This window comes from Pelmatolapia mariae, linkage group LG5 (assembly GCF_036321145.2).
Source record: "Pelmatolapia mariae isolate MD_Pm_ZW linkage group LG5, Pm_UMD_F_2, whole genome shotgun sequence".
Taxonomy (NCBI): Eukaryota; Metazoa; Chordata; class Actinopteri; order Cichliformes; family Cichlidae; genus Pelmatolapia; species Pelmatolapia mariae.
The window spans coordinates 21,498,791-21,519,689 of NC_086231.1; the positions used below are offsets into that span (position 1 = coordinate 21,498,791).

A 20,899-nucleotide genomic window follows, 5' to 3' on the forward strand; every position below is an offset into this window, starting at 1 on the left:
TTCGTAGCCTGAAGAGAGAAACTGCAACTTCTCCAACGTGGAGTAATAACCGAGCAAATACTTGAGGAATCAACAGCTGACAAGCATCTCGTATTCATCATTTAATACTGAAATGCAAAATTCACATACAGCTGCCACTGAGTGTTATCGCCCTCGTGGGGCGTCACGTCACATTTCATCTTACAGGTGATCTCAATGCAGGACACAGTGGAAATGCGCCACGGCTCCAACCAAGTGTGTTTTCACACGGTGAGGATTGAGGAGGAGATGATGATGAGAAGCCAGAAGTCCATGTGGAAGAACTGGCAGATCATATAAGCCACGTACGCTGGAAAGATCCGCAGGAAGAGACAGAGAGAAACTGCACGGAAGTGACTGCACAAACTCCTACGGGACAGGCAGCAAAACGAGCATATGAGAAAGCAGTCAGGTTGATAGCAGGCTTTGCATACACACATTGAGTCAGATTACATTTATTGATGTCCAAAAGACTAACTGCCTGTTTAGGTAGGAATGAAGAAAGAAGGACTGTACACTGTAGTGTTACTTAATTTATGATGTTAGCATGAGTTGTACTGATGACCATAGATAGTTAATTATCACAGTATTTATTAACTGCCCATAGTTATTAATAGTTGTTTATGATCAGTAAAAAATAAAACAAACAGTGGGACACAGAGTTTTCTTAAAAATACACACATAAAAAAAGTCTTTGGTATATTAGCTTACCTGTCTCTAGATGCTCCCAGGGCTAGGACTATAGGATCTGCGATCTCCAGCATGGACTGCAGGATTGAAGCAACAACAATAAAGAGGATGATAGAGAGGTGGAAGGCTCTGTGGATGACCTGCAGCTCAATGAGGCCAGTTTGGACCGCAAGGATTAGCAAGGTGATACCTTCAGTCATCCCCCTGCACAGAGAGGAAACAAATTAGAGTTAACACACCACACAATTATATGCCTTGGCTTTGCATTCAAGTTGGAGATCATAGACACGTTTATCCAGACTTGACCTTTGGGTATACAATGTCAATTATTTTATCCTATTGGACAGTTGTGTGAAATGCAGACATCCTTAAAGAATAGTTCCAGATATATGTGTTTCCACACGAATGGGATAAACAGTCAGAAAACATATTGCCTCCAGCCGTGATGGTTACTGGGACAGAGAGGTTGAAACAGACTAAACTAATTAAAAGAAACATACCACACACACACACACACACACACACACACACACACACACACGTGTGTAAACACGGTGAAAGAGCAAAGTCCGAGAAATCAAGCACCACGGCTAGCTCCGCCAGCCTGCTGCCAGTGTGAAATGACACATTTGTGGGTGCTTCCCATGGCGGCGGCATGAAAAGAAGAAGAGGAGAAAGGATGGATGAGTCTGTGCTTAGCGGTGTTGTGCTACAAAATGATGGTCTGCCAAAAACGGATCGGTCGTATTTAAACTGCCATAACAACTTGTTGGTCTACAATATGCGAAAAGATCTATCAAATGTAACCTTCATGAATGAAATGAAGTCATCTTGAGCCAGAAACAAAATTGCTATAACAAGGTAGAAGCGGCAATCAGTTTTTGTTAGTGACTTGTATATATGCTTTATTTATGCAGTTGAAAAAATGTGGTTGCCATTAAAAATGTGTTTTTTTAAGAGTAGTGTGGCCAAGAGGACAGCAGATGTTTCAAGAAATGTAAGAATAGTTGTGTAAAGATATTTTAAGTGGACCAAGAGGATAAGGCCTTTGTAAACTCTGTTGCGGGAAGTCTATCTAGCAAGATATGTAAAGATATTGGCCATAAAAAATGGAGGGAAAGATAGGAAGTGAGTTTTTGTGAAGCAATGACTTGTTGGCACAAGAAGAGTGGTCGTTGGTAGCCATGACAACAAGGAGGTCCCATAAATGGGGCTGGGCTGTTTGTTGCTGGCAGGAAAAATCAAAAACAGACGCGCCCCCCCCCCCCAAAAAAAAAAAAAAAAAATCAGGGGAAGCCCAGGCTGAACAAGGTTCATCCCTCGGAATTGTGATTCCAAGATCACCTGCCTGGACCTCCCCCTAGCAGATGAACATAGAGAGGGAGGAGAGCCGAGGGCTCGAACCCGGACCTCTATGTTTCTAACCTGCTAGCCCGCCATGTGGCGACACATGGCGGGCGAAGAGAATGGGGAAAATTCTTCTATTTCAAGTGCACATTCTGTACATCGTGCAAGCAGCCTTTCCAAATTAGCTGGAGACCACGCATTTTTTCACTCAAATACTCAACACATTTCACACACTCACACCTGCTTTTTGCCCTGCACACCTCTTTCTCTAATTATTTATCAAAAACCACTCCTTTTTCACCTCTGCTACCTTGCCTTTATTACATCCTCTTAGCTAGCACCAGTGACTGGACAAAACACCTACCCACTGCTTTTCTCATCATTTCTTTTGTCACGGTCAATTCATTCGCCTGGACGCATTAGCTAAACCAACTTTACAAAACAAGTTTCCCCGAAGAGCCCGCTTCTCAGCTTAGCTGCCTACATTTCAGGACCTAGCTAAGGACGGTACTTACCCACACAAACACATTTAACTTACCGAAAAAAAGCCACGGGGCTTCGGTCCGTCTGTGGGGTAGTCCACTTTACTCAAGAACACCTCAGGCTGTCACTTTGAAACAGCTGGTCGTGGTTTTGGAACGTAAACGCTGGACCTCCTCTCAGCCTCCGGCTCCATCTGCCCTTCCCGAACAGAGATAAGCAAGTTTCTCCGCGACTGCAGCTGCCAGTCAAAGCTGTCATGATGACGTTTCACCCCAATTTAACAGCTTTGTGTTACTAATTAGAATCAAACTTATAAGAAAGGAGACCCAATGAACATAAATCAGCCTGATGAGAACTACTGATAATGAAAGAAAGCATCTTTGGAAAAAAAATGATCTGAGGAGATTTTGTTTTCTAATTTTAGTCTGACCCCAGTCCCATCCGCTAACATAGAGGAGGGGTTTTGTACGGTGTGTTCCCTTGTTCCTTGTGTCTCCCCCCTAGAGTCCTAGTTTTGTATTCCTGGCTCTAGCCCTGTCTTGTTTTGCGTTTTATTTTTGTATTTTGTATGTAAAGACTCCAGCATTAAAGCTTTTTTGAGTTCTTGTCTCACAAGTCATGCATCTGGTTCCTTATCCTGCCTGCAGCACAGCCATTTCATGACATATTTCATAAGAGGCTGCTTTAACTTTTACCCAAACCTTTGTCATATCTGTAGTAAACGGTAATCACAGTGTTACTGACAAAACAGAAAAAACCAGTGCAGCAGCTCTCTGACAGTAAGCAGTATTTCCTTAAAGCTGATTCATAGCATACAAGTGTATTCCTGACTCAGAATGTCCTTTTAGAGCTCAAGCATGCATTTTTCTACCAATAAACTATAAGCCTGTTGTGTCTGGCCTAATTTGGCCCACTTTGCAGTGTGTTACATTTTGCAGTTAATGGTGGAATATCTAAGAGGGAAAATATATCACAAACTGAATTGTTACTGTTACAACACTCGAATTCAGCGAGCTCTTTAGAACAACCCATTCTTTCACAAATGTTTTTAAAGGTAGACTGCCTGAGCTGTGGCAATGGGACTGAAAACACCTGAATTTAAAGACTGTGAGGAGTGAGGACCAGTAATTTTGTCCATGTAGCATATCTCAGTCTTTCTACTCTGCACAACGTCTGTTGGGAAAAAGTTGATGGTAGTGTCAGACAGAATTAAAAAGTACAATCTGTTGCATTTATGGCAACAGATTTCATTTTGTCCTCAAGCTTGTTGGTACAAGAAATAGTTGTTGTATGATCAGACAATCGTAGGTAGCTGCGTGACCTGCAAGTCACAAATGAAAGAAAAACTATTCAACACAGAAAACAAACGTGACAGGACATGTTTGCCTGCAACGCTAGCACAAAGATGTCTAGCATATTTATTTAACATAGTCTGTCTATTTAAAGACGTCAATATTCCCCCAGACAAAATTTCACAAAGAGGAAGGGGCATTTTAGGATGCTTTTTATGGACAGAAGCTTTATCCCTGCTGCGCAGTGAAAAAGCCTAAATAACTTTTTTATGTCCTCCATCATTTTTCCTGAGGGGTGGTTTAGGAGTCATCAGCGGATCAGATTGTCTGTAGTTAGATCCCCAGCTTCACCAGTCTGCATGTTGAACCCTGAGTTGCCATGTTTGCAGTTATCTTGGGGGGATTTACCCTGTTTTCATTAAAGTTCATTGTTCCATCCTGTGTTTGAAACTTTTGAGTTCAGGAAATTTGAAATGGGTGAACAAGGAAGTGAGTTAGTTCCAACTTGAAAATTGAAATTGCCACTGAAAATTAGAAGCTGTAGTGCCCCTAAAGGCCACTTGCTGCCTCTAAAAGTAAGGCAAACAATGCCCAACTAAATAGGTGGATTTTTCTAACTCAGATGGATAAAATTAGAGGCCGGGCTGCTTTGACAGTCATGCGCTGTTGTAACTGATTGCTCAGCTAAATTTTCCTCTGTAAATTTGAACTGCTGAACTGGACCTTGGGACAAGCTGATGACACCCTTTTGAAGCTTTTAAGAGAATAATCTGACCAATGGTGGTGCTTCACTTTTGGTGGAAAAAAATTACACTAGTCTGTTATAGTAGTTCAGTTTCTAAAATTGTTAGATCAGCCCTTTTGGTACCATTCAAAGTAACCCCTGCCCTACCATGTGATTGGCTGATTAGATATTTGAGCTAACAAGCAGTTGAACAGGTGTACCTAAAAAAGTAACTGATAACAAGTTAATGACTTAAAACATGAAGCACAGTGCATTCAACACCTATACAAGTAGTTTTTTCTCATTTACTTAAAAAAACAAAACAAACCATACCAATAACACTAACTGGTTTACAGTGAATTCAAACTTTGTGAAATGAAGGCCAAAGTAGATGGAAAAAGTAAAAAAACAAAACAAATGTATATCAGTTCTCTGCATCTGTGATTAAGGCTTCACACAATTACACACCTGAGGGGGTGTCTGAATGGAAAAAGAAACTGAGAATTTCATCAACCATACATACACTGAGACACAGAATGCCAGACTGTTAATATAGTCAAGAGTTTTATTATTTGATGTCCGAATTTTCTTTGACAACATTGTTTGCATTGCAGTAATTTTGTTCTTATAAGGAGGAGTACTACCAGGACAAATAATTGGATATTTTCATTAAATGGAAAGATAGAACATCCATTTGATTTCAGTCCATTATACCTTCACCATCTATACACTGTAATACACAATCCGTTAAAAATATTAAGTACTTAGCCAACCTGAGCTACAAGCAGATAGATAGAACAGCAATAACAAAGACATGACAGAAGACAGGTGTAAGCTGTGTTGGTGATGCATATTGTAATTCTATAGCGATGAAAGACGTCTGATGAAAGGACAGAACATATACAGCAGTAATAGTAGCAGTACAAGTAATGTTACACAAAAGGCAAATATTAATATATCAGGGATAATTAATCCATGTTCTACACTGACTTATTAAGTAGACTCAGCTTTTACTTTGAGTCTACTTAATAACATTTCTACTGTGCTGTTTAGGCAGTTATAAACCCTTTAAGCACAATCTTGAAGGGCAAAGGCAAAGATAATCACCAGAGTGTTCAACAAATTCTCAGGACATATCAAAAAGGAAAGAGTGAGGAATTCTAATTTGAAAGGCATCTGGCAGCAGACGTTGCCCAAAAATCAGTCATCCCTGTATAATGTTTAAAGGCAAAAAAAACATACAAAGTGCAAAAAGAAAGAAGAAAGTGTTTCAGATTGGCTTCAAAAACATCATCAGCCAATTAATACATCTGTATATATAGTTCAGCAAGATTATTCATTGACAGATAGGCAAAAGAAAGCAAAAGAGAAATCAGAGAATGCGAAACTTGGGATGCTGACATTAGCCAACATCGCCTCACATTAAAGATAATCAGCTAGGACATCTAGAGTTCCCAATTGCACTCTGAAAATGGCTCCATCTTGTCCCCTCAGCGTGAATGTCTAGCATCATCTGCACAAATGGGTTGCTGGGACAGGAGATCACTCACAATCAAGTCAGGGACTGTGAGGTCAGAGTGGGGCTGGGGGGTGTCATTTTTCTCTTGTGTGATCTTTGGGCGCTGGACTCGTCAACATATTTTACAAGAGAACACTAGTGTATTAATTTGTGTATTAATTGTGAGGGGGACACATCCATGTGCAGCACATTGTGCGAAGGGTCGTGTCGGTGGAATGAACAATGGCATGGAGGAGGAAGACCAGTAGGGAATTCCCTTCCCTGGGAGCGAGGTGGAGGTGATGTAACCAGTGATAGGGCGTTTCCAAAAAGCCAAGAGAGAAGATGGTCCAAGTTTTCTCTTAGCAGCTGCAGCTTTCTGTTGCGGGTTTAGGTCCTTCATTCCCTCCCAGCTTTATGGGCCCTGGGAAGTCATTATACAACTCCACCTCTGTCTCCTGCAAGGCACCAAGAAAAAAGAAGTTAAGTAAAGCAGAAAGATTTTTTAAAATTCAACAATCACACAATGCAACAAGCCATTTCAAACCCACCACCAGCACACCACACACACCCCATTAACCTGTAACTCACCTGTTTGAGTGCGTTACGTGCGATTGTCTGGAATGCCTGTTCTACATTTATGGCTTCCTTCGCACTGGTCTCAAAGTAGGGGATGTTGTTCTTACTTTGACACCAGGCCTGAGCCCTTTTGGTGGTCACCTGTGGATATAAAGAGAGATTGAGTCCATCGACAACAACAAGCTAAAATAAGTTGTAAAATACAATACAATAACTCAATTTTCTGCATTATTTGATTATGATATAGGTATTGATATTTAGGTCACAAGCATACAAAGTCATATTATGCTTATAAAAAAAGATATTCCCAGTGCTGGAGGAAAAGTAAACGTTGATTTTTCAGCTACATTTGGGCAATAACTGCTCAACAAGCATTTCTCATATGTGAGTGCACAACTTTCAGGTGGAACATGTATCATTTGTTCTCACAAAACTGCTTTTATTTTGGTTTTTGGATGTCTGGCGTGAATAGCTTTACTGAGGTGTCAATTTGTCAATTCACATTGTAATGTGTAATGTAATGCTCTGATTATGCCACTTCAAAGTGTGGATAAGAGTTACTTCAATGTTTAGAGTTACTATCGTTGAACTTCAGCTGGAAAAAAGCCACTCTGATATTGTTATGCAACACATAAACTTGAGGCGAGCTTTCCAAGCTTATACAAAGGCCCAGTCAAGGCATGCACTTCACTAGCCACAAGAAGGTCCTCTGCTCAGGTGAAGTGACTTTTGTAGTTTCACCAAGTCCTCTAACATTCCTTACACAGCAATTTAACCCCATCAACACCTGCGCTAATCTTGATGGTCACAGCAAGTCTTTAATGATTTAGTCTTTTCTCCTTCTACAGATCCACCAAACAAAGCAGCACAACAGTAACAGCCACAGTGTGCTGTGTGCTCTTACAACTGACACGCAAAGTTAAAGTCATAGTTAAAGTCATTCTTATAACAACGAAACTAGAACCAGGAATCTCATACCAACCTGTCTGTTCTCCAAGTCAATCTTGTTGCCTAGCACCACAAACGGGAAGTTCTCAGGATCTCGAGGACTGGCCTGGATCAGAAACTCATCCCTCCAGCTGTCAAGTGTTTTGAATGTATTGGGCGCAGTCACATCAAACACCAGCACACAGCAGTCTGCTCCACGGTAGAACGCAACACCCAAAGACTGGAACCTCTCCTGGCCAGCTGTGTCCCAGATCTAGGCAATGAAAGAGGAACAATAGTTAGGCACACCAGGATTAAAGATAATACAAAACAACAACTCTCAAAAAAACTGTGCTTGAATCCATGAAAACTTAAAGCTTCATTTGTCCTCACATAATTTAGTCCTCCGACTAGTTATTATACCACACCTGCATTGTAACGAGTCGGTCGTCCACCATCACCTCCTTCGTCAGGAAGTCTGCTCCTATTGTGGCTTTGTACTGGTTACTAAACTTCTTGTTCACATACTGGTTCATTAAGGAGGTCTTCCCAACACTGAGAAGAGAAACAGCAGCACAACAGAAATATGAAATATGCAGCAATTAAATTACTGTGTTTGGTGATATATGAATGTGGTTAAAGCTTTTAGAATTTCCACCAGCTTGAGCACATTGGGTATCCATCTTAATCGAGACGAGCTGATTTTAAATACAAGGATCCACTACATATAAGACAAATGATGACTGCTTCAACCATTTCGCCAACCACATTAGCAAATGGTCTGTACAGCAGTATAGCCACTTACAGGGTCGTAAAGCATGCGATAAAGGAAACTGAAATGCTGCATGCTATGATGATGTTATCAGTGTGTCATTCTTGTGGAATAAGAAGACACACTCAGCAAATTTAACGTGATCCTTAATCAGTGCAAACAATTACTGACCTGTGAGGGTGACAGAGCACCGATTGGTACAGGTAAGAGAGAATGGTTAGCAAGTCCAAAGAGTAAAGGCTTTGCCTCACTCTCAGGTGTGGCTACCTGCCAAACTGCTATGTTGTTGTTATACATAAATAAATACAAGGACAAAACTAAGGTATCTCCACACAGTTAACAAACCATTTCAGATGCTTTACCACCACACTAGAGTGAAAAAGAGTCAACTAATTTGCATCTAGAAAACTCAGATACAAAACAGACCAGTGATCTGATTTAGATATCTGTGGGAATTATACATCCTAACTCATGAAATAACCAGAAACCCCTCTTAACCCTATACTACAACCTGCCACGCCATTCAGTCGTTGCGGGCTGTGTCAACCTGAAATGCAGAATTTCTCAGGAGGTGCACATTAAGCTATGTTCTAAATTAAGACGTATATTTCCTACTGAAGCATACTAGAGAACTGTTTACATCATAACCTACAAATTCATCTTACTGGTCAATCAGCAAAGAACCAGAGTCAACTTTGGTGTTCTTTCCAAGTGGTCATATGATTCAACAAAACAGGGATCATTCCTATTTTAATTTTTGCAAGTTATAATATTCAGTGGCCTGGAGTTACATTTCAGCCTGGCTTAACAATAAGAAATGAATGAATGGTGGTTGATTCAACCTGTTTGGCCATTATGTTTTCCTTACATATAAAATACTGTAATTTATTGGTGAATCATATTATCAACAGAGATACTAAAAAGATTTCAGTGTTCTCAGGTTCACCCAGCTTTAAGGTTTCTTATGACACTGTTTACCAAGCTTTTTTATAAATTATTGTGAAAAATTAAAAGTTCCCTTGAAACCATGTTTGAATAATTGTAATATAAAAAATACTTTTGAAAGACGGCATAATGAGCATGAAAACTGAGCTTGATAGCAATAGTAGTGATTAGCAGCAGATAAGGGCTGTATATACAAGAAGCACAGTTTGTATTCTGCCTGGCGACAGCTTATTGCACCACCACAACAACTTGTGCCAACGAGGAAGTACCGCAATGTAAAATTAAATTTAAAAGACATTAACCGCAAAACAAAAATAGGAAAAAAAATTGAATAGTTTGTGTGACTCACCCTGAATCTCCCAGGATGATGACTTTCAGGAGCACTTTCTTCCTGGATGTCATTTTTCCACAGCTGCAGTAAGACAAAAAGCAAGAGGGTTTAGTTACTAATGCTTTCCTGACCTCGTCATAGCAAGTCACAACCTAACCACCAGCTGTCTATATACCAGGAACAACATAATCAATACAAAAAATAATTCAGTTTCTTTACAGACTGGCCTATTGGACAACTTTATGTGTTGAGTTTCATGGCCCTGCACCAATCATGTATGAACGCCACTCATTTCAGTCATGTGCTTCCTAAGCTGTTGGGCAAATCACGAGGAACATATCTCTCTCTCTCTCACTTCAACACACACACTTAAACACACACACACACAGGGAAGTTACTTAGAATATTGACTCCTCCTCAAAGTCCAAACCAAGTGACATATGAGACATTTTCTGCTGATTTCACTGTCACTAAGTTGACAAACCAATGCTGCACAATGTAACGCTTAATACACCGTCAACCATTGCAAGATATAATTATGTAAAATGACCACAGTCACAAATACAACATGACTTGGGAGACAACATGCATATAGATGTATAAATAAAATTAAATCTATTTTTTCCCAGAATCTATACAAAAGTGAAAAACACATATTAGTCAATTTGGGGCTAAAATGTTGACTAAATTCTGGAGTATTGAACAAAACAACTTGATCTGACTGACTGACCAATGGATTACGTCAGCCAGAGTGGGTATGTCACTTTAGTTTGAGCAAGAGTTGTAGTTAACTGTTGTGCAATCTGTGCCTTTTCTGAACACTCAAACACTCTTTACTGCTCAGGGATGTGCACAATTTCCCCCAATTCTCATCAAAGAGATTTCAGCAAGAGCGTACCCAGTGCATGATTAAGTTAATATGTGTTGTATTATATTGTATCACCCCCTTTAAGTGATCAATTGTTTATTTGAGAATGCAATGTTTAAAATAAAAAAAGAGGAAAATGAGATACCTTGGTGTTTCACTAGGACAAAAAAAAAAGATTTTGTCAGCCAGTATCATTATACAATGCAAGACTGAAGCTGCATCCACACAGAAAGTGATTTGCTTCAACAAGAGAGCAGAGAAAGTGAATGGCATTCAGCGATTAAGAGCAACTAAGGGTGAAATAACAGCTGGCGAGGTAAAGTTGGTGGAAACCAAGAAACTTCACCACCACCAGGCGAGTGATTGAAGTGAGTGAAAATTAGAGTGCACAAAACTGTTGCTTGACATATAATCTGGTAGTAAATACATTAGAATATTACTTAGATAACCAGAGCCTACGATGTCCACAAGCAACAAGATGTCAGCTTTGATGGGATCTGCGATGAGTGCTTCGCTTACAGTGTTGACGCAAATCTGACCTTATAGCAAATCTTTTAGGTTCTGTCCAATTCTGCAGTGGGTTCCAGTGAAAATGTATATTAATGTCTTGAAGGGCTATGTATAAACCTTTCCCATACACAAATAGACTAGATAGACAAAATAAAATTTGATTTCTTAAGACACTGCTTTATCTTCTCCCATACCTTTGTCCTATCGGTGCTATGTAAACACTGATCACAATGCAACTGAAAAAACAAAACCTGGGAAAAGTACTGCACTGTCAATAAGGAGGGCAGAATTGTATCTTGTTTTGGTGGTGAAGCAATAACCTTTTAGGTAACATTTAACAGTAAACATGAACACTTCATTTCAATCTGCATGCATCAGTTTCCTAAAGTAAAACACAAACATAAGCTGGAAAGCACCAGCATTCTTTCTGAGTGGAAATCCAATACCTGTGAAGCACAAAATAGTTGACAGTAGCATGAACAACAGCAACACACTGTCATGGAGGTGTGCTTAAATTAGTCACATGATTACAGCAGAAGCAGAGATCAGACATTTAAACTTTCATGAACAGCAGTCCATGATTTCTCAATAACTACTACAATTTCTGACAGGCGGTTCAGTCCAAAATGAGATGGTGGCCTTTCACTAAAATGATCAAAACAAATTAAATAATTTGTTCTGCCTGAATGAATATACAGTATTTCTCAGTTAAGAAATGACTGTGCATGAATTAGGCTCATTATTATTTATTATTTTAAAAACCATGAAGTTTTGGACTCCACCACAGTTTCTCTATGCTCATACATTTCTGCTCAGAGCATCTGGTCTTCACCTCTGATATGGGTTATAAATGCAAACCAAACAACACAAAACAAACTAAAAATAGTTTTGGAAAGCAGAGTTCAGACATTTCTCAATGTTCAGTCAATTACTCCAGGTCACAGAGGGAAGCCATCATCATATGTCCTTGTTAACCAGCTTCTACATGGGAAACAGATGCTTCAGTAGTGAAGGATCATCTTTTTAAACGTGTGTATTTTAGCTATAACAAGTATGAGTGAAGAGACAGATATGCTGAACAACTTCAAAAGACACAAATTAGGACTGATCCAAACTCACAGGGCTGTTTGCAGCGGAGGAGCAGTTTTTCAACTCCAACCATTTAATTAAAAAAAGAAGAAAAAAAAGCCACACTGTGCAAGACCATATGTGTGTCATCATACTGTGCACAGTATTTTTTTATGAAACAATAAGAAAATGGTAGACGTAAATGTCAGACAGCATCTGTCATTGAAAAGTAAAATACTCAAAACTTGAATAAATGTATAGCAAGATGTTTCTTTTCTGTCTCGAGCCTGTTGGTACAAGCAATAGGCGTTGTATAATTAAGACAACTTGAACGACGTGTAACCGCGTGACCTGTGAGCCACAAGCGAAACGAAACCCACTTAACGCACAATACAGACATGACAGGTCAAGATTCCCTAGCAACACTCTCAGACATATATAACATCTGTTTAACACAGCCTGTAGACAATAAAGGTGAGGAGATCGCTTAAAGTTCACACTGGCCAGGATCAAGATGTAGCCAAAGAACACACTGACGAGTAGCTAATCAGCCACTCGGAGATGTGTAGTTCTGAGGTAAAAATCCTTCCTTCTCTGTGTGCATGAGCATTAACACCGTTTAAAGACACCAATATCCCCCTTCACAACATTTGACAATGAGGTGTTTTTTTGCTTTTGTTTAGGGTTTTCTTTTTTTTGTTCTTTTACGATGCTTTGGCCGACAGACCAACCCCGACTAGCCGGTCTCCTTCCTTGTTGGATTCGACCCAGAGGAGCCACAGGCCGGCCTTGTTTTTGCCGAAAAACACCTCACCACCATTAGCAGCTACAGCGTCAGGACATCCAAAACACTGACAAGTGGGCAGACATTATACATATAAAGAGTTTCTTGTCGTCTCAAAAACTTACTTTCAGCTCGTAACACACGGTAGAGGAGACTTGCTGACCGTATCGAAGCCGGCTGCGAGAAAACTAGCCGTTGTTGTGCAGCGCAGCTAGCGTCAGTTGCTAACTAGGCGTTACGTTAGCTAGCGTTGATTTGGCAATGTCCCGTTTGAGATTCTCAGAAAAGTTTCTGACGTCGACACCAACAAAAACCGTGTCGTAAATTCACGAGGTAATTTATCTACAAATAGTGTTTAAATTTGGCACTTGCCTTAAGGCTTGCCTGCCTACAAGCCACCCAACCAGCTAACTACCTAGTTCTCCCTTGTCTTCTTTCACTTCCGCCTCCCAAACAACGCTTGTGCCCTACGTCAGACGTAAACAGCCAATAACACCCCCTTCTGAAATATTAATTAAGGCCCGTATAACTTCTCTATCCTCGACTTTCACAGCCCATTAAATGCCACAGCTCGCGTCTTTTCAGAGAAAAGAAAAGAGAAAAAAAATTAGTACTGATTCTCAACCCTGTTGCCATTCATATAAAACAAACATGACAGACACGTATTAAAAACATTAAAATAGTATTAAACTCAATTGTCCTAATTTTACCCATTTTATTTTATGGGTTTCTTAGCTCACAAAGTTTTAAACTACTGCCTTTTAACAGTTTGAATTATTGTTTGTGTATTTGTGTATGTGTCTATGGTGTATTCGGGCAAATGCTTGAAAACAAAAAACTGAAATCAGTGAAACAAATAAGTATGTGACTATGAAAAGTGAAAATTTGGGCAAGGTTGATTTAGAAACTTGCCTAAACTACTACTAAGTGTAAGCTGAAACTGAATTAGTATTCAGTATGAGTGTGACTAGCTTTAACTTAGTGGTCAAGAAATTAATATTTTGTTCAATAAAGTTTTCAAGTTTCAGAGTATTGGTATTAGGGTTGCACCAAACATAATACACAACAACTAAAATATTATAAAATACTGTAAAACATTTAAAATTCTTTAAGCGTAGATTGTTTTTGAATTGCAGAATTACCCAGGCTTTGAGCACAAATGATAACCTGCTGATGTTATGTATTGATAGATTACAGTAAACACTGGGATTAAACAGGCAAGTTACCAAGCGTTAGCTTTCAGTTAAAAATTAACTCCCACACTGAGACAGATCTGACCACATCATCACCCTGACTCGCATGATTTTTATCAGGTGTGTGCTTATTGTCGTGGTTGCGTTTTTTTCACAAGACCTGACTTTGCACTAGATAGGTCGCACTGGATGACATAACAGATAACTGGGCTAAACCTGACAAGTCTGTAGCCTGGATATATAATAGAAAGCCATGTTGGAGCTTTGTAGTCATTCTGATGCCCCTTAATGCAGACTCAAGTAATTACAGTTCCCTAAATTGATAATAAATCGGCTTCAGAGCTGCTGTTCCACTTTATACAAAAACACAACCAATATTTTAAGTCTTCTAACATAATGAGTGAGATGATGAGCTGCATATTCCAAGTAATTCTACATAACTTTTACAAAACATCCAGTGAACATGAGCTTGGTATTTTAAAAGCAATTTTTTTTTCAGTGGGAAACACCATTCTGGGGAGGCACCTTGAACTGATCTTAACTAATCTTATGCACTCTCAAAACCTCCAACTACCAATTTTTTTCATCATTGTATAATTAAGATTATATTCTCCTAAGAACCAGCCTATTCATTTATGTGATGGACATTTGTTTTTGGGTTATATCTTTTGACTTATTTGAGCAACCCTACTAAGTCCTGGTGTACTAAACAGAGGACATCCTGGTCTTTCCATTGATATCTCATGTATTTGGGTGGCCTCTTTTAGCTCCAAAGAGGAAGGAAATCACAAAATAAGTTCAATAGGAAGATTCTCTTATCCTTGGTTCTCAGGAGGATTTGTTAGAGTTGTCATTTTAATTATAGTGCATTATTACACTCCACCAGTGAGTCATCTAAGATAATGGTTGGATGGGTGGAGTGAGTAGTCCACCACTAGAGGGCAGTGGAAATTCATTTTGAACAGAAGAACCAAGCGAACTAATGAACTCAGACCTTTTTCAAATGTAGGCTGTCACTCTGTGTAAAACAATAAATTTAACATTAATATTTTTCCTTTTACTTCTCATTGGCTGTTAATGTTATTTACTATATTGTCAGTTTTACTCACATGAATTATCTCTTACAGAAGTGCAGTCATGAAAAAGAAAGTCTTCACAGGACTCTATTAAGTTTTTTGAAAAACAAAGTACACCCTTACTACTTCCACAGGAATTAAGTAGCAGCAGGATCTGCTAATCACGTACACTTGATTAATTGATCATCAGCCCCTCTATGAAAGCAGAGGTGTTTGTAGTTTGCCTTGTTTGGAGTATTCAGGTGAGTCTTAACAAAATACCACAATCTTCCCAAAAGTGGACATCCCAGAAAATTCACACTAATGTTGACACATATTTAAAAAAATGAAAGAAAAGCTAAAGAAAAAAACAACAAAACAAAACATGAAGCACACCTCAGGCTCTACAGGCCTCGAATGGCATGTCAAATGCTAAAGTTCATGGAGCAACACTGTAAAAAAAAAAAGGTGGGCCTAAATTCCTCCAGATTGATATGAGATACTAGTAAAGTCATACAGAAAATGTCTTTAAAAATGGTTTCACATTAATATATCATCTCTCCAGACTAAATGTCGTATGTGCATTTGTTCTCCTCATTACTGGAAGCGTGCCTCTGTAGAATCTTGATGACTGGGATGACTCTGGTGTTTATAGAGAAATTCCTCCCTTCTCACACCTATTGAATCTGGAGTCTTTATGGCCTCTTTGTAAATACAAACACTGCAACACAAAAGCGTGTGAGCTAGAAAACGGTTCATGGGTGGGAAGGCGCCACATACTTGGAGCATCTGCTGGATTTTCATCCCTGCAAACATTGTCGCATTTGCACCTTGATGATGGCAAAACGTAAGAGCTGCTCAAGGTGGGACACATCGTTTATATCATTAGGACAGACATATCGGCAAGGTGTAGAGTCTATTAAATCATGAGAGACAGCCATCAAAGTGCTTGTGTGTTTGAGATATAATGGCACTTTCATTCACATTCTTAGTGCGTGTATGTGTAAACATGCATCTCTGTGTGTGGCTGTGTGGGAGGGGAGGAGAGGCAATGAGATGAGTTAAGGAGATGAACAGATTGTGTGTGTGTGTGTGTGTGTGTGTGTGTGTGTGTGTGTGTGTGTGTGTGTATTAGGGGGTGGGTGCATTAGTCCGTGTCAGACAGCAAAGAGTGCCGCATTTATCTAGGAATCTGAGCCAAAGCAACCTCACTAGCAGGAGCACGAGAAAGGGGACAACAAGTGAGATGATCTGAGAAGAAAGAAAGAAGATGAAAGAAACCCAGAGAAGAAAACACAAAATGGACAAAGACATGACTATGAAGATCTAATTTTCCCTCTTAAAAAAAGGACAAAGTCAGCAAAGTCTATTTGCCTGAAGAGGCACTGCTTGATGAGCTGAAGGAAAGTGAAGAGAAAGTTTGCAGGGAATCGTCAACACAAAGCAACTACTTGGAGGAACAACGTTGGACCACGGTTTAAGAGGTTTAAAACATTTTCCCATGTTTCCTTTCAGTTCCTTTAAGTTTAGCATGCTTCCTCTCCTCTATGTGGGAGTGCTGCTATCCTCAGTTGCCTCTCCAGCCTGTATAAATCCTCCCTGCAAAGAGAATCTAGTGGCCTCACCCATCCAGCCTGGGACTGGAGCTGGAGCAGGTACCGGGGCTTGTGAGGGTCAAACTGGGACAACTGCCTGCAGGACAGGGGTTTCACTTGCAGCAATCTCGGACGTCCCTCGGAAAGTGGAGCACAAACATGAATTACCCCAGTTTCAGTACAAGGTAACTGACATTTTATACAGTACTTTTCATTGTGTGTGTGTAGGGTTTTTTTTTTTCACAGTTCCCAGCTTAAAAATCCTAAAATCTCAGAGGGGCCAGAAACAACTCTTAAACAGTCAATTAACTCCAGCAGCCTGGGAGACCTTAAAGTTTACCTTTTTACTCATCGTGATGTAGTGAGAGTGAGCGGCATACTACCAAACTCAGGCCAGCAGGTTCTTTCTCATGGAACGCTAAACTTGGCACCACCTACCAGCCAGGGAACAATAACCGTCAGCAATCAAAGAAGGGACAAAATTAGGTTTGCTTTAAAAATATCCTCATCATATGGCTGTGCTGAGCTCATGCAGGAACAGGTGTGTTAGGGACATGATTAACATGGGTGATGTAAGTGTAAGAGACACACTGTGACACAAAACTGAGCTGTCGGTTATGTGTGAGGATGTGTGGATGATATTTATGCACATGCACAGCTTTATTTTTAGACTTTTTGCATGACTGAATAACACTAAGCAATGCTGAATCATTTCTGACTTTCACAAAATGATTTAGATATACCTGTGTCACTGTCTAGCAGACTGGAGGTGTCAGAGAGCGCCTGGTTCAGCTGCAGCGCTGCATGCGCTCTGTCCAGGATACTGGGGGGCCTTGGAGTCACGAGGGCCAGGAGAGCAATTCTCTTGGGGCCATCCTGGCTTTAATGGCAGCTGTGCTGACAGAGTGTGACCTCCACTGTCACAGCCAGGCCCTTGGGGCAATGGCTAAACGACTGGGTAAGTAGTACACCTTTATATCCCCAATCTCTGCAACACACAAACATGCGCAAACATAAATGCCAGTGCAGTCGCTCCCCCACACATAGTAAACAGAACCTCAATGAGACCTGCAAGGCGTCGGTCATAGGTGAGTGCATAGGAATTTAACTGCACTAAGAAGCATGGCAAAAACTCTGTATACATGCACACACAGATGCACAGACACATGCGGTATAGTTCACAAAGCGAAAAAGCCTTGAGAGCACTATCATGCATCCTCTCTGTGAAGTATACAGGGGAGCGTCTATTTTCAGCCCCTGACAACAGCGTGACTGGCCTCACTGATAACCTAATCTATCTCTGGGTTGGCAGAGAGCGCAGCGGTGGGGAGAGAGGGGGAGAAAGACTTGCTGCTTTTCCTCAAGAGCATCACTCAACATCCACCCACAGGTGAGGGCGTTACAGGTAGCCACGTGAATTGTTGTTCATTTCTAAGCAAAAATAATGCACTGTGTGTGCCCTAGTTGCCCCCTTGGAGAGGCTACATCCTCGGGACTGTGCAGAGATTTACACGCTGGGGATCAAAGAGAATGGAATCTACACCATCCAGCCTGACCTGAATGGGCTGGCATTAGAGGTATTTCAGATTCACCGCACTCATAAATGAGACAGACATATCGCCCGCACCCCAAGCCCACACCACCCTGGTCAGCTTCTTTTGGAGATGTGCATGCTATCTGTGGATCAGTAAAATCTGGGCCTTATAATATTAGAATCTCTGTATTGGTTTAGGCTAAATGTGACATGGAGACTGCGGGTGGCGGGTGGACAGTCATCCAGAATCGGCAAGATGGCTCAGTGGACTTCAACAGAACATGGCAGGAATACCGGGAGGGCTTTGGAAATCTGCAAGGAGAACACTGGCTGGGTAACGCAGCGTTGCATGCCCTTACCTCCAGTGGCCAACACCAATTCCGCATTGAGCTGGAGGACTGGCACCAGCAGAGGCGCCAAGCCACCTACAGCAACTTCAAAGTGGCCTCGGAGGCACAGAGGTGAAGCACTCTGCACACAGATATATTTTCTGCGCTAAGTGATTAAAGTTACCTGGGGATTAGACCAAAGGTCAGAAAAAGAGAGACTTGAGTCTGGAAGTCAGCTACAACAAAAATGTATTTATTTTATCTTCAGTCACAATCTTATTTGCTTTCATGTATTAACAACAGCTATGAAAACTTGTTTGCCCAATCACTTTTTTCTTAAGTATGAACTGCATATTTACACGAACAGACAAGGTTCTGAATATTTCAAATGGGCTATTTCTGCTTTGGTTTGAAGGAAATAGGATTCAGTGACCAGTCAAAATGTGATTAATGTCCTGAGAGATGTGTGTTGTTTTTGTATGGCTGCCAATCAGTTTTGATCAAACTACATCCTGAAGCAGATCAGCAGAGTTAATAAATTAAAAGTTAATAAAGTTTTTTAACATTACCTTTCAAACTTTAGCAAAGGCAAATAATGTCTTTGCCTAATGTCTTTATGTAATTCAAATGACCATCTTTAACTTACTTTAAACTGTAGTTTTTGAAGTTTTCACTTTCACCTATACTCAGTTATTTGCATTCTAGTTTTCCACATATACGATAGTCTACATAACACTAAATGAGATAGGAGACTTGTATATCCAGGACTCTTTCCATTATCACCCATTCACTGTCTTGGTGTGGCTGTGGCTCAGGATGTAGAGCAGGTCATTTACTAATTGGAAGGTTGGTGGTTTGTGAAGGTTGCTAGAAGTGTGAATGTTTGCTAGAAGGCACTTCAACACAGCCAAAAGTGCTTGTATCAATGGGTGAATGAGACGTGTTATATAAAATGCTTTGATTGCTCAAGTAGAGTAGAAAAGTACTGTATAAGAATCAATCCATTTGCCACCTTGCCGGGAGTGTGAAATTAATATAAAACATAATTTTACTTGGCTTTTAACAAACAACACACACATAAAAATAACAAAAAAAAAACCCTCAAATGTTGTTTCTCTATCTTCCAGGTATCGCCTGACAGCACGGGAGTATTCTGGTGATGCAGGTAATGCACTGAGCTACAGTAAGCGCTACAACCACGACGGCAGGTCCTTCAGCACTGCTGACCGAGACTATGACCGTTACGTGTCGGGAAGTTGTGGTCAGTACTATGGTGCAGGCTGGTGGTTTGATGCTTGTCTGGCAGCTAATCTGAATGGACGGTACTACCGCGGGCGCTACAGCGGGGTGACCAACGGCATCTACTGGGGAACGTGGTACATCCTGACAGATGGACGAACTGGAGAGCGCTACTCCTTCAAGAGGGTGGAGATGAAGACAAGACCCAAAAACTTTATGGGAACAGACTAAAGATAATGATGACAACATAATGGGGAAAATTTGCTGTGCAGTAGACTACAGTAATAATCACACCAGACACTTTCTTTCTTCTTTTATAATCGATAGATGCTTTGGTCACTATATTTAGCATAGCTTTCATGTCACTTATCAGTTATATGCAGATGGCAGCTAAAAGATTTAAGAAAAAGTGTAAAAGAAATAATGTTTAAATGGTGATCAGCAGATTGTGAAGCTCTACTTTTTTTTATGATGGGCTCACTCTGGCAAAAAATACATGTTACTTCATAACAGTGAAACAGTTAAATACATATTGAAAATATTGCAGAGGTTGCTGTAATAAATTTCCAGAATCATTATTGCACATCAACAACCTGCAAAAGGCTACCTTAATGTATCACGGGATGCCAGGGGAGGCATGTTTTCTCCGTGTTAACAGTTTAAGGACAAGACAAACAACCCAAACCACACATGAAAGTCATTCTTCACATGCATGAGTTAATACTGGTAATTTGCTTGTGTTCCTACCTGTCTATGCTCTGTGACCTACATAAATACAAGCTGCCTGCAGCAGCTCACAGACATTGTAGGTCAGATGAAGTCATGGGAGACCGTTTACTAAAAGGCAAGAGGTCATCGTGTCCCTGCAGAGAGCTCAGCTGTTATATACACAACTCCTAAAACTAAAACTTCATCACACTGTGATTCATGTGACAGGGTGTCTAACCACAGTCCCCTACTGTATGTTCTGCCTCCAGCTGCTTTAATAGAAAGCCAAAGAGCCAAAGCTCACAGTCTGATACTAAACCAAGAGTAGCCCAGTTTTAGACAGGCCATTTTTCTCATCTCACCTGACTAATACTTTCCCAGGTAGAGGTCTAACACACTGATGCTAACTC

The 20,899-nt window shown here is 40.4% G+C and overlaps 2 protein-coding genes across 2 annotated transcripts; one reads left to right on the forward strand and one right to left on the reverse strand.

Moving 5' to 3' along the window:
* Nucleotides 1-5,114: 5,114 nt before the first annotated feature.
* LOC134627785 (ras-related protein rab7-like) lies at nt 5,115-13,280 on the reverse strand. Its single transcript, XM_063474172.1, has 6 exons — nt 12,962-13,280; nt 9,625-9,687; nt 7,987-8,113; nt 7,614-7,832; nt 6,644-6,772; nt 5,115-6,510 (listed from the first exon to the last, which is right to left on the reverse strand). The coding sequence occupies exons 2-6, from the start codon at nt 9,675-9,677 to the stop codon at nt 6,415-6,417; spliced, it is 624 nt and encodes a 207-aa protein (XP_063330242.1). The 5' UTR covers nt 9,678-9,687; nt 12,962-13,280; the 3' UTR covers nt 5,115-6,414.
* Nucleotides 13,281-16,615: 3,335 nt separating this feature from the next.
* si:ch211-157b11.8 (fibroleukin) lies at nt 16,616-20,012 on the forward strand. Its single transcript, XM_063474977.1, has 6 exons — nt 16,616-16,864; nt 17,442-17,637; nt 17,992-18,069; nt 18,144-18,256; nt 18,412-18,674; nt 19,670-20,012. The coding sequence occupies exons 1-6, from the start codon at nt 16,616-16,618 to the stop codon at nt 20,010-20,012; spliced, it is 1,242 nt and encodes a 413-aa protein (XP_063331047.1).
* The last annotated feature ends 887 nt before the right edge of the window (nt 20,013-20,899 follow it).

What these genes read in the sequence shown, in the direction of transcription:
- LOC134627785 (XM_063474172.1), bottom strand. Translation starts at nt 9,677, where the DNA reads ATGACATCCAGGAAGAAAGTGCTCCTGAAAGTCATCATCCTGGGAGAT. An exon ending in ATCATCCTGGGAGATTCAGG is followed by an intron (nt 8,114 to 9,624) that starts GTGAGTCACACA and finishes TTCTCTTCTCAG; the next exon opens with TGTTGGGAAGACCTCCTTAA. An exon ending in CACGTAACGCACTCAAACAG is followed by an intron (nt 6,511 to 6,643) that starts GTGAGTTACAGG and finishes GGTGCCTTGCAG; the next exon opens with GAGACAGAGGTGGAGTTGTA.
- si:ch211-157b11.8 (XM_063474977.1), top strand. Translation starts at nt 16,616, where the DNA reads ATGCTTCCTCTCCTCTATGTGGGAGTGCTGCTATCCTCAGTTGCCTCT. An exon ending in TACCCCAGTTTCAGTACAAG is followed by an intron (nt 16,865 to 17,441) that starts GTAACTGACATT and finishes ACTGTCTAGCAG; the next exon opens with ACTGGAGGTGTCAGAGAGCG. An exon ending in TGAATGGGCTGGCATTAGAG is followed by an intron (nt 18,257 to 18,411) that starts GTATTTCAGATT and finishes GTATTGGTTTAG; the next exon opens with GCTAAATGTGACATGGAGAC.